Consider the following 13,632-nt stretch of genomic DNA (forward strand, 5'->3'; position numbering starts at 1 on the left):
AGCAATCAGAACCTCTGAAAGTCACCTTGCAGCAGAGGTGGATCCTTCAAAACGGAACCATGATGGCATTTAGTTTTCACCTGCCTTCTGTCTGATCTTCCTCAGTTTTTTCAATAACCAACATTCACGTCTTTGATTACAATGAGAATGCCATTCCTGAAACAGGTGAGACTGACCACAGTTTGTGGAAAGATCCTCAAATTGTACAAATTTGCATAGCTCTTTTCAATGTCAATATGGCTGTTGAAAATCTGAACTCCAGGCTATGAAGTCCAGTCCTCTGTCCTTGTAACTTTCTTTTGTGTTTTTTTCCAAGATTGAAATTTTATACTTTCTAAGTCTTGTATTCAATTATATTTTATAAATTTTGAAGAGTAAAACAGAAGTTCTATAGTTGCTGGAAATAACCAATTTCAAATGTGAGAAAGTAAAACAGGCTGAACACCTTATGGAGATGGTAAGAGATCCTAACACCATCTCCATTCCTTCTCCCTTCCTCTTTCTCAACTTTAAAAAGAACTTACCATTTTAAAACATATATACATATTTGCTGATACACCTAATACACAAGAACATCAACATATTAAAAGAGGTGATTGTTTTAATATATGTCCCTTTTTCCTTTAATCATGTCTGTCCATGGGGCAGAGTAAAGCAGACAGAGCAGACAGATAATTCAATCACTTCCAGACTTGAATGCAGCTATATCTCAGCTTCAACATTCTGTTGTCTCATTATTTGAAGATCTAAATTCTCTTTTTGTCTCTTGCTTAGTTTTAGTGTCTGTTATTTTGTGGATTTCTTTTTCAATGTGCTAATAAAACTCAAAGGATTTATGGAAAATTGCTACCCTAAGTGTCTTGCAAACATTACAGCAAATAAGTAGAAGAAAATACCTTCATGATTTTGAAGAAAATCATAAACAATCAAACTCTTTATGATTTGTCATTTGCATGGCTGTATTTCATACAGATTAGGGCTAATGACATAGGGAATTTCTTTTGAAACTGAACTTGTAATTTATTTTGATGTCTAAACAGAAATGGTATGGAATGTTTGGGTAAAATAGTTCATGTCAGAACTGAAAGTGCAATCAAGTGTTCCATCTGCAATCCTGTGCTTAGCATAAAATGAATACAGAGAAAAATTTATCTCCTCTTGAATACCCTCATGCTTATCCATAGCTAAACAGTAGGTCAGGGTATTATTTAAGTCATGTGTCTCTGACTTCAGGGGACAGTGCAGTGTCTTCTCTTCCCTGCCCACACCCATTTTGCAGGATATTTCATCAATATAGTATTCATACATCAGTCAAGGATCCCAGCTACTAGGACAGCCAATAGACAACAGCCAAAGCCAGTTTATATGACAGAGCTGCATCACCAGTGAAAGTTAAATCTGCCTTAACAGTCTATAGAAAATAGTATTCAGCTCTGAAGTGTATCGATGTATCAGTAAAGAATCAAGTTACATACTGTAAGTACTCACACCAAGTCTTCCAGTAAAACTAATTATAAATCTATCCCTAAATTCAAGAATGAATTCCCAAACAGACAATTACTTAGTTGAATTTGACAGAGTCTTTGAAGAAGCTTATACATTTCTATTTTGTTGGTCAATAACTAGCTGAAATGCCAGTTGTTAGGCTAACAGTTTTCATTATTAAAAACATTTTTTAAGATTAATAATTTTTTTAAGTGAGCTGAATTTTTGTTATAAGACATCTCTGAAAAAGTCTTTCACAACAGGTGAAAGTGGGCTGGTGAACCACTCTTGCTTTTAGAAGACTTTAAAAGAATCCATCTCAGACCCTAGACTATTTCTGTTGTAGCACATGTTAGGCCAGATTGTGATCTCAGTCATAGTAGTGTAGCAGGATAATGCAAGCTGCTATGACAAAGTAAATGCTTTACCGGTTTCAATTGAATTATTTCAGATTCATATAAATGCAAGTGGAACAGAACTGAGATTAAGTATATTAAATGAATGACATGTGGCATGGTCAAAATGCAGTAGTCTATGCAAAAACATTTCTAGAAATGATCAGGACTCACTAGGCGTATAGTGTTTGAAAAAAAGATGAATTATTTCCATTTTTCTTTTAGAGTACAGGTTAATAGACAAAAAGAAATAAAGTGCTACAAAATTCCTGAAATACAATACTCCATAAATATTAAGCATTATGTACAAAAGCATTGTTTGGCATATTTCATATCATGGATTACCACAAGTGGCTTTTACAAGCTTTCTTTTAAACTATAAGAATCCATCCATCCACAACTGAAGTATTCTTGCAGATTAAGATTAATGTATCATGAATCATCACGGTTTAATATGCATGACAGTTTCATTTCACACATGTTCTGCATGGGTTGATTACCATGTATGCCAATATCAAACAGATGTTAATTCTTTAATTTTTATGCTCCCAAAGTATATTTTAATTATCTAGGAGGCTTGGCAAAGAAGAAGAGGGAGGTATTTTGAAGGAGATTTAATGGAAAATTTAAAATAAATATCCATTACAAAAATAATTTTTAAAATTCATGTTTTCAGCAATATAAATTTTAATATTAAAAAGAATACATGATATGCAAAGGAACTGCAGACTGCTCCCATTAAATGGCACATTCCCTTTTGTAAACAAGAAAAGAATTGTTCATTATTTTTCTAATAAAAACCATTATTTTAAAAGCCCTGCCGATTAAGCATGAGGTTTGTGATAAGAAATGTTTCTGCAAGTCACCTGCAAGGCATTGTATGTTTATACTATGTCTAAATTCATAAATTTGGGTATTTTGCAAAGAAATCGAATCTCCATGTAAAACATCACTATATAAATTCTCACATCAACAGTGCTGTATGTCTCATTTTACAGATCATCTAAATTAAAAAGTCCTTAAATATAAAATATTGCACAAGTGTCCACTGTACAGAGGCCAGAAATGGAAATGAAAAGATATCCTGGGTTAAGATTAACGTATCATTAGGTATTTCCAGCTATCACCAGCTTCCACGTTATGTGGGAGATGCAAGCCAAGATTCTCCAGAACCAGAACAGCAGAGCCACAGGTCAGGGTGGAAGAGCGTTGGCTAAAAACTGAGCTTTAATTCCTAATTTGATCAGAGTTGTTGTTAGAGTAATTTCCATGAAAGTTAGAGCAGGTCTCTAGCTTTGGGTCAGATCTTACTGAAATCAACAGGAACAGGAATGGCTCCCAGGGATTTTGCACTAGAATTAGTTTTAGCAAGCTGAAACAGTCTCCAGGTTGAAAATTACAATTACATGTTACAAATAATAATAATAATAATAATAATAGCAACAGTGTTATATCTGATATAAAAATATTTGTTAGATAGTATAAATGGCATATAAACAATAATAGAAGATAAAATATTATCAAAACCAAGATATTCTGCCCCTCCCTATCCATAGAGATATTTTTGAACAGTAATACTTCCAACACCAAACAAATTATTTAAATTTCTTGCTTGCATACTTACATGAGTTGGCATACAGCTTTCAAATGAAAATGTGAACTGACATTTTGAAAAATAACTGACAGTCATGGCACAAGAGTGCAGTGACCTCTGTCCTCCAATATTCCGGTTTTTCTTTTTTTTTTTTTTTCAAATGCCCAAATACATGCAAGGTACCCAGAAACAAAATGCTAATTACCTGTGAAAGCCTAATTCCAAGGAAGTCAAAAATACAACATTTCCATTAAATTTACTGGGACAAGGAATTAATCTAAGATGTGGATTTTACACATACCACACAAAACACTTGTGCAGATTTCTGAAAATATATACTCATCGCATTGCAGGGAATCAAGCCTGCATTCCTTGCTCAACCAAAATTCCCTGACGGGAATAAAAGCTTTAGATGTTATTTTTGTTCTCATTCTGTTTTACTATGTTAAATCACCAGGGTTTTTTTTCGTTTTACTTAAGATAAATGTGTGAAAGTGCCTCCTTTCCATTCATAGATGTTATCTTCCGCAAACTTCAAGTGATTCAGCTGGGTGAATATAGAGTTATAAATAATTTATCAAGACACATACCAGTTGTTAGGGGGAAAAAAAAAAAAAAAAAAAAAAAAAAAGAAAACCTGAAGGAACAATATCACTGCATAAAATCTGAACATCAAAACTGATCTTTTAAAATCAATCTTTAATTTTTCTTATTACCTCCTAATCCAGGTCTGAGACGATTATCATAACCATCCAGAAGTCTGTCTAGAATTCTTGTAAAGATGGTGATGTTATTCTTAGCTTCGTCTTCCAGGGAGTCAGCCAGCACTGATCTAAATGGACATTTTACATTTTAGAAAGTGCTAGATATGTTTTAATGTACACTCAACATGCAGTTTTTGCAGACGGGCCTTGAATATTTAACTTGCTGCCCTCTAACAGGAAGGGTGTAGTTAAGAGTATATGAATACAGAATTTATATATAACATGTTCAGAAACATAAGAGTCAATGATATACTATTTAAAATTTCCAGGAAGTCATTTTCCAGTAGCCTCTGCTTCTAGTCAGCATTGCATCACCGTGAGTGCCACTTCAAGCTCCACTAACGCATTTGGCTGTGCAGGTGCAAAACCCTAAAAGAGCTCTCCAGGCCTCGGTGGCATGTCACTCCCCGACTGACAACCCGGGTTCCCACACACAAAACTCTCCTTTCAGCTCTATCCTATCTGTTCTCACCTAACTGTCTCTGGGTAAATCCTGTGGATATACTTCCACCCAATGGTCATGTAACGTACATGACCAGAAGAACTAACATGAGGGGAAAACTCCAGCAATCATGCTCAGGGAGTCCTCTGATGTCAGTATTTGGTGGGTGGGAACGACGATGCTGACTAGCAAGCTGCAGGATAGCTGTGGATAGCCTTCATGTTTCTAAAATGCTGTTTTGTTACAAAGAGCACTATCTGATGTTCCACCAGATGCAGACAAACCTTATAAAAGTTGTATAGAAAAAATCATAAATGAAGTGTCAAGAAGAATCTATAGATCGTTGATTGTTTCAAACTTCCCTAATAAAGAAAGAGATGTTACAGCCTTTATGGGTCATATCTCTGTGGAAAACACTAGGGGCTGGAACATGAATCTGCTGCCCAGTCAGCTGTGGTGCCAAACAGTCCTCTCAGACCTGGACACCCAGACCAAAGGGTTTGTGTACTAGAGAAACACTCCCATGCAGAAAGCCTTACACATACAAATGTTACTGTGCCAACAGTCTTAAGCACCATGCATGTGAAATGCATGAGCTCATCAGTCTTACCTACTTAACACGGGAATATTAGAATCAAGGAAGGAAAGTGTCATATGCTACATGCATTATCATTCATACCTTTTTCAGTCATCTAAATTCTTAACCTGAAATGTCTGAGTATTTATCATCTCTAAATGAACTACTGATGAAAGCATTCTGAATGCCATAAAAACAAGCATGTTTTCTTCCTCCTCCAAACCAAAAGTGGGTTTGGGTGACATTTTCTCTAAAGCAAGCTATAATATGATTAAAGACAGGGTTTTATGTTGGTCTCCAATTCAACAGCATGGAGGAAGTATTTAAATGTAAATCATTGCAGTCTGTGCTTTCCATCACATAAACCATAGAATAGACCAAAATCAGATAAGTTGTAAAGAACATACCGAAATGTCATGTGTGATTTTACTGAAGTGTGAGTTTTTTCTTAGTTTTAATTACTGGGTGGCTCATTTTTTGTTTTGACAATTTATTTCTGTACTGTAAGTCTGCCATTTTTTAAGCTCCTTTTGAGATACAATAGTTTTTTGAACTCAAGATACCACTAAAAAATTAGATCATACCATTATATCAAATTAAGGTCGAATCCTGCAAACTTTACTCAGGCATAAACTCCTTAATTACGCATGTAGTCTCTTTGACGTCAGTGAGATTACTCACTTGAGTAGGGTTTGCAGGATCTGGCCCACTGTGACTCAACTAATACTGCATCATAGTTAGGCATAAAGTGAAATAGGAAACATAGTTTCAGAAAATATTTTGTTCACTAGGAAATACACTAAAATAAATGCAGACTTTTCAAATCACAGGAAACTTGCATTATTTAGCTTGAGACCCTTGCCATATTAGGACAAGACCTACTGCAGTCAGAACCAAAGCAAGTAGACTGAAGTTACAAACTACAGTTAGTTGCGTGTTTAGGGACTGTGAGCAACACAAAACTATTACGTGATTAAAATTACTTTCTTTTATGTTGTCACTTTAGAAATGGAGAACTTAAAAAAACATAAGAAAAGTTGACTAATAAATGAGGCTATTGTTTTATTATATATGATTGTGAAGTTGTATGCTATCTCCACCTAGAGGTTTAAAGCTTAAGTATCATTTTGAATTCTGTTATTTTGACACAAAAAAAAAAAAAAAAAAAAAAAGACATGCCCATATTAAAAAATATGCGAGCATTATTTTAGAGACTGTGATTTGCTATTAGACTTCACAATAATCTAATTCTCCATCTTAACTGTTCTGTGTGGTATAGAATCACTGTGATACCGTGATAACTCAAATAAATCTTTAAAATCCAATAAGGCATTGAAAGGAATTTTTTTTTTAATGGTGAAATAAAGCATCAATTCACAAACTGTTTAACGACAAGAGATTAGTCTTGCATGGTTCCTAGACTACCTTCTACTGCATTTGCTCTGGAAACTATGTAACACTGCATTCAAACAGCTAAGGAAGATTTTTTATTATTATTACGTTGCTACATACTATACTTTTATAACCTCTCGCACAAGCTCACCCTTTAGCAGATCGTAACATACATGTTTGTACTGAACAACGAAAACATCCTCTCACCTTGTTGGTGGCCACACCAATAAAACGAGAAGAACCAACTGCATCTCGGAGAGTGCCAGCTTCCTCTTCATCGCTGCTCTTTGCAAAACCTAACCGTGCAAGAAAAACACAAACCCACTCTCAGCTACAGTCTCCGTCAAGCAGCGCTTTCAACTTAACCCGAGGAAAAATATGTCACTTCAGTGGAGAAAGGAAACCACTGGATTCCTGCAGCACTTTTCACTACTAGCAACTTATTGTATCTCCATCTTTCCCAACGATCCTGCTCTGTGCAAAGAGGCAACGTATGATCGAAAGTGGCATGTGAGCAGACGCATCAGATGCTTTCCTTTTCCGTAAGCTGAAAGCCCCGAGACGAAAAGGAACAAAAAAGAAAAAAACGTACGTATAAAAAGGCCGGGGTTTAACCATTCCTCGCCTCACCACGGCACACCGCAGCCGCGGGGGGCGGGCGGGCGGCGAGGGCGAGTCATGCCATTCGCAGGGGCTCGGTGCGGGGACCGCGGGCGAGCCGCCCCCAGCCGCCGCCGAGCGCCCCACACGTTTGACAGCTGCTCGGCAAAACACCGGCGACAGCCGCCGCCGCCGCGGGGGGCGCGGGGGGGGGGGGGGGGGGGTAACCCCCGCAGGGCGACAAGTTGCGGACCGCAGTACAGCCCGGCCGCGGGCAGGCGCTGCCCGCGGCCGGGGGGCGAGAGGGGGCGGGGGCGGGGGGGGGGCGCTGCCGGCCCCGTGTCGCCCGCGGCGGGCGGGGACCCCCCGGGGACCCTACCTGGGAGCGACGGGCTGGCGGCCGGGGCCGGGGGGGCGGGGGGCGGGGGGCGGGGGGCAAAGGGTGGGAGGGCGGGCGGGCGGGCGCCGGCGGCGAGCGGGGCAGGAGGCGGCGGGCGGCGGGGAGCGCGGGGCGGCGGCGGGCGCGGGCAGGACGGCGAGCGGCTCCCGAGCGGCGGGCGCGCGCGCGTGCCTGGGCGCGCGGGGGGCGGCGGGCAGCGCGCGTGCCGGGGCGCGGAGGCGGGCGGGCTGGCGGGCGGCCGGGGCGCGCGTGGCGGCGCGCCCGGGCGGCGGCGACTCCGCGGGGCGCGCGGGGGGGCGCGTCACGGCGCCGTGCCCACCGCCCCCGGGTCTCCGCGGGCGGCAGGGAAGATGCAAGTCACCCTGCTCCACGGCGGCTCCTGCCAGGGGGGCTCCCGTGGCCGTGCCGCCTGCGCGGAGCCGGCGGGCGCGGCAACTCCGCCGGTGCGCGGACGATAAAGAGGGCGAGCAGCGATCCCCAGAACGGTAAACCACATTCTCCGTGGCCCCTCTCAACCTTTGCATCACCTCCCGTTAAGCGCGTGTTTGACGGGGCTTAACCCAACCACCACCCTGCGCCCTTCTCGGTCTGCGGTGGGAACAACCGCCGGCTCCCGGCTCCCAGGCTGCCTCATTAATATTCCTTTCCCCACTTGCCCATTGGCACAGTCTAATTGAAATGCAGAGAGAAGAAAAGTCTGTCACTTAAAGTGAGCTCAGGATGCAGGCAGCCAACAAAACAAACCTTGCTTTTTTGCCCAGATTGCATTACTTTCCGCTGTATTGTCTTTTAAAGCACGCTGCCCTCCTTTCTTATACCCAGTCCTCCTACGGTAGTAACCGGACCACCACTAGGATCCATTCTCATTCACTTTTGGTTTTCCAGCACAAATAGATCAGGACAGGCTTGATAATTACAGATAAGGGTTTATATTTAGCGTACCCTCATTTTGCACTGTTAACTCAGAAATAACACCAGCAATAACATTATGGCTTTTTCTTTTCTTTTCTTTTTTTTAAAAACTAACCTCCATTCCTCTCCTTTCCTTTCAGTCTGTTAATTTCGGAAAACACATATCTCAGTTATCCTTATAACATCACTGGCCTACCTGCTTATCACATTTTGACTGAAGTTGTTTTGCTGAAGTTTGCTTCTGAATCGTTACCAGTTCCCAAACAAACATGTGACGTTGCATGCACAGACATAGTGGGGGGAAAAAAAAAAAAAAAAAAAAAAAGAAAACAAATTTTTCTTCAGTTAACTATAGAATCAACTATAAAAATTGGAGGATTCTTTTTCCTACCTTCCTTTCTGTTGTTTTTCCTGTTTCCTGCTTCCTAATTGTTGCTGCTTACAGCTGGAGGTCCCCTTACTTTCCTTCTCTTGTGGCTTAATGACTCCACAGCAGAGCATGAGAGGAAAAAGAAGAATGAAAAGTGCTTGGGCTGCCAAGATGATCTGTTACTTCCAACTTTGAGATATTTCATAACTTGCAGTAAGACTGGGAAGAGAAATGGAGCAAGCTGGATTTCTTTGTTTTTAAATAACCAGTAAAATGACAGTCCAAACTGTGGGAAATTACAATGGTAAGGACACAAGTGCAAAACCACAAATCTGTAGAACACTCATTCAGCAGCCTTCTAACCCTGGACATGCCTAAGGTACAAGGCCCTTGTTTTTCCTTTTCCAGATATGAAAAATTCCTTTGCTTACAATTCTTCATTATCTGATTAGTTAAGCATCTACGATTCAAGTCTTCTTTGGATCTGCCTGCAAGTCCCCATGTATTAGGCATTAGCAACTGCAGAATTAACCACTGATACTAAAGGCAGAATCAACCCTTATAGTAAAGAAAACTAGTTTTAACTACTTGTCCTAAGATAGGGTGACTTCACAAATATCAATATGCAGAAAAAAACCCACAATACTGAAAACGAAGAGCCTTCGTGATTTATTCTAATGTGAAATACATTACATAATGAAGCAGAATAATTTTTTTCCATGGGTATTCATGGCATTCCTTCCCAACAGACACTTCAAGTAACCATAATACCAGACTAGAGTCTAATCTTTGCATGAGTTGCATGAAAAAATAGGAAAACACATTTATTAAGGAAAGCAGTCACAGTGGCTCCTTGTTGGTGTGATAGCATATTGTCATTCTTCAAAAGCCACATGGGGTAGGTATGTATTTATAATGAGCTTGTGCTCAAAGCCTTCCGCCAGAAAAATGTTCTGGGTTTTAGGCTCTAGTCACAATTATTACCTGTGATGTTCTCTGAGATTGACCATAGCTTCATGCATTGAAGTCACACTTCAGGTGAACCACATACCTTAGATGTATCAGAAACTTGAAAATAACTCCTCATTCGCATTCTCAGACAAGAGAATGAGAATTTGGACAGCCCTATGGGGCATCCCAAATCACAGCAATGCTGAGTACAGGGTCAGATTACTGAGGCAGTGTGTGAGGGATCAGAGGCAATATAATTATAACCCAAGAGAGGTTCTTTGTGATAGTCCCACACCCTTGTAACCCACACAGCTGATGAACTAGAAGGCATTTGAGGAGAAAAGTGTGGTATTGTTGCGGTTTTATTGTTTTGTTGGGTTGCATGCATGCATGTCTCACAAACACTAGATATGTTAGCTCTTGTTGGTTAGAAGGAGCGTAGTTGAGCCACCTCAGGTGAGTAGTCAGCAGAGAACTCTCTCTTCCCTTCTGCGTTATTATTTGCAGAGTGGTGTTGGATGCTGTCATTCATTACTGAATTTCAATTAACTCTGAGTCATATGCGGTGTCCAACAGTCATCTGGGTTTGAGAGACTCTCCTGAGTCTTGATGCAAGTGCCCTGGAAGGTAAGGAGTCATGTCATTGGTTTGAATAGGACTTGAAACACTTGACTGGAAGGCAGCAGTTCTACAAACTGTTATTTTCAAAATACAAACAAATTATTTTACTTAAAAGGTTTTATTTCTTTTCTGCTATATTTGCTGAAATATATAGCTAGAATTCAATCCCTATTTCAATATTGAAAGGTATCTTAAATAAAGGTCCTTACAATCCTATTATTCCCCCTTGCCAAGGATCTCAAAGCTCTGCACACACTGATAAATGGTGTTTCACAATACTTTTGTGAGATTGGAAACACTTTGTCTGTGAGGAAAAATTGAATAACAGGGCAGGTATGTGACATTTCATAAGCACTTCTTCCAGTTTAGAGGTAATAGAAACATAGGAGAGGTTAAGCCCAGGAGAGGTTAAGCCCAGGCAAGTCATTCTCTGTATTGCAAAATACTAAATCAAAAGGTTCCTTTACCTTATTTTGTTTAAAAGAATCATTTAGATGACAAAGTTACTCAATCCTTCAGGCACAAAATATTACTCAAAAAAAATACCTCCGATTTGTAGCCACTATGGAGGTGACAGTAAACATTTTCTGTCATGCACATAACCAAGTAATGCCAAACAGTACTTAACCCAGAATGATCTGGGGTACGTTCTGTAGTATACTAGTTCCAGATAAAAATTTTGGCAGATTGAGGTAATCATCATATACATTGTGCTGCTTGAGAGTAGTCCTCACCTTTATATCTAGGCCAGCAACACTCTTAGATGTAAGAATAAAAACAATGAACATTGGGGTTCAGTATAGTGATGCATATATGTGAAAACTGAAGTGAAATGTCAGAAATTCTTATATGTGATAGAGCAGTAGATTTTTTTACTATAAAGTATGTCTTTTATACACATTCTAATCTCTAAAAAGGCATAAAGCACATCTCTCAATCAATATGGTATTCATTATTGGAAAGACTGTTTTATTTATCCTTTTAAAATTTATCTTTATATGAATGAAATAGTTAAACATTCATGTATAAATGCAAGTGTTTGAGATATGTAACCAAGATAAAATGCTTATGTAATTTTAAACATGTATTTTATTTTATTTTATTTTATTTTATTTTATTTTATTTTATTTTATTTTATTTTATTTTATTTTATTTTATTTTATTTTATTTTATTTTATTTTATTTTATTTTTTCATGTGAATAATGACAAAAGAAAAACCTGAAGGGGGAATTAGTTTTTGACCAAGTTGGTCCCTGGACTGTTTCATCATGCAACTACATGAATGCTAATCTGAGCAAAAAAGAATGTTATGTCCCATTGAACTGATGACGAAAATAAGATTTCTGCAAGAAAAGATGAGTCAGGTCTCCAAAATCCCTCTAGTCACTGACTTTCTGCAAGGTTTCACCCCAGATTCCTCAGAGAAGTGAAATTATTTTTAAACACACCATTCAAAAATAGATGCTAGTATAATAAAAAAGGAAGCAAGAAAAATCTTACAGCCTTACATGGTACCCACTGTTGTAAGTGCCTGAGCAGCTTTTGGTCTTCAGGATACTCCATCTAACTGTGGCACTCCAAGACTGCGAAGAGTGATGGTGTTTGTTTAAAAGCTCTACCTATCATACAGACTTCCTGATTGAAGAGCAGAAATCAGCTTTAAGTCACTTGATGACTTGCACTGGTAAGTTCAGCAGAACAGGAAATTGAAATGAGCTTACACAAGTTCCCATCTTATATATTGATGAGTGTTTTTTCTTTCCCAGGATTATACTTCTCCTAAATTTGAACCTTAAAACCCACATGAGGATTTTTAGTCTCTAAATACACTAAGACCTACAGAAAGAATGAGCAGAAAGTCTTTGCTATCTATCAGAAGCAATGAGACTTGCATCATCCTTTTAGAGTAGATCTTCCTTGACAGGACAAACATAAGACAAGCAGCAGAAGGCAATGCAACACACACACCGACTGGGATGGGAAACCTCAGATAAATAGAATTGGCTCATAACTCTTGGTTTGAGTGAGAAGAGGAAAGGGAGATCTGCTTTTATAAAGAGCAATAGTTTTCTTCAGCTGCAAATTCCTGTTTTCTTTTCACATCTATGGGGAGCTCATATATCCCAGCAGGCTGAAAGTAAGTTACAGCAAAACACTTCGCTCTGGATAGACAAGACAGAATGCAGAAAATGCAAATGTATGTTAAATAATTTCATAAATGTCTTTACATTTGTGTTACTTGTACAAATACAGTCTATTTTATCTTTCAGCTGTTCACTCAAGTATTCCCTGGACTATGTTTCTCATAGATTTTTGATGTTTCATGTTCCAGGTGTCCAGCTTGGGGCAAGTAGCGCTTATTAGAAGGATAGAAATATTTGGTGTTTCTAAATACCAGCATGACAACATGGAACTACTTTGAGGTTAATTTTGTTTGAATATATTTTGAAGTTCAAAGACAAATGCTCTTCTATTGCTACAATGATATTGATATTCAGAGAAAATGTTACAGACATAGGACCAGTTAAGATCAACCTTTTTCCAGCAATACAAAGAAAGGAGAGACACTAGACTTCTGCCACCTTGTGCTGCCCATGAAATTGTCATGTGGTGACTGCAATCTGGAAATACCAGGAATCATTCGTCAACAGCAGTTTTTGCTTTCACAAAGGCCTCATCTCCTCTCTTCACTGGCTAATATTGGCCATCTTAAATGTTCAATGCACACAAATTTATCAATGACCAATGGGCTTGCCTAAGCCTCAAGGCTTCAGATGACTTCTGAGGGGATGTACTTATGCACGTCTTTTTCCCCCACTATAATGCAGTCTGTAGGCAGATGACGCAGCTAAGCAGTGATACTTCTATGTCTAAAATATTTAATTAACTAGTTAAAGTCTGCTTTTAGAGAGTAGTAGCATGAAAGATTAGTAAAAACAAGCAGAAAGTTAAGTGGAATACATCATGACAAACAAAGGGATTACTAAGAGATGAGTTTTCCAGACAAACTGGTTTTAAAGGTACTGTCTTTCGTGAACAAGCACAAGTCACTCTAGAACAAAAAGCACAATACAGACCTCCAGGTTGCCTGTAAACTGCTGGAATAATGTTGGGTCTTTTTTTTTATT

At 39.2% G+C, this 13,632-nt stretch overlaps 1 protein-coding gene across 4 annotated transcripts in view; it reads right to left on the reverse strand.

Moving 5' to 3' along the window:
* The window catches only part of GABRA2 (gamma-aminobutyric acid type A receptor subunit alpha2), a 69,073-nt gene extending 60,059 nt beyond the window's left edge, over positions 1 to 9,014 (reverse strand). Inside the window, exons 1-3 of one of the 4 annotated variants that reach the window (XM_074822442.1) lie at positions 8,953 to 9,014; positions 6,857 to 6,945; positions 4,191 to 4,306 (exon numbers count right to left, since the gene is read on the reverse strand). In XM_074822442.1, the coding sequence (XP_074678543.1) occupies positions 4,191 to 4,306; positions 6,857 to 6,927 (187 nt within the window). In that variant the 5' untranslated portion in view covers positions 6,928 to 6,945; positions 8,953 to 9,014. Of the gene's footprint in view, positions 1 to 4,190; positions 4,307 to 6,856; positions 7,434 to 7,628; positions 7,648 to 8,952 lie in introns of those variants that run through there. The other 3 variants (XM_074822443.1, XM_074822441.1, XM_074822444.1) reach the window with 3 other exon arrangements.
* Between the last annotated feature and the right edge of the window lie 4,618 nt (positions 9,015 to 13,632).

This window comes from Strix aluco, chromosome 4 (assembly GCF_031877795.1).
Source record: "Strix aluco isolate bStrAlu1 chromosome 4, bStrAlu1.hap1, whole genome shotgun sequence".
Lineage (NCBI taxonomy): Eukaryota > Metazoa > Chordata > Aves > Strigiformes > Strigidae > Strix > Strix aluco.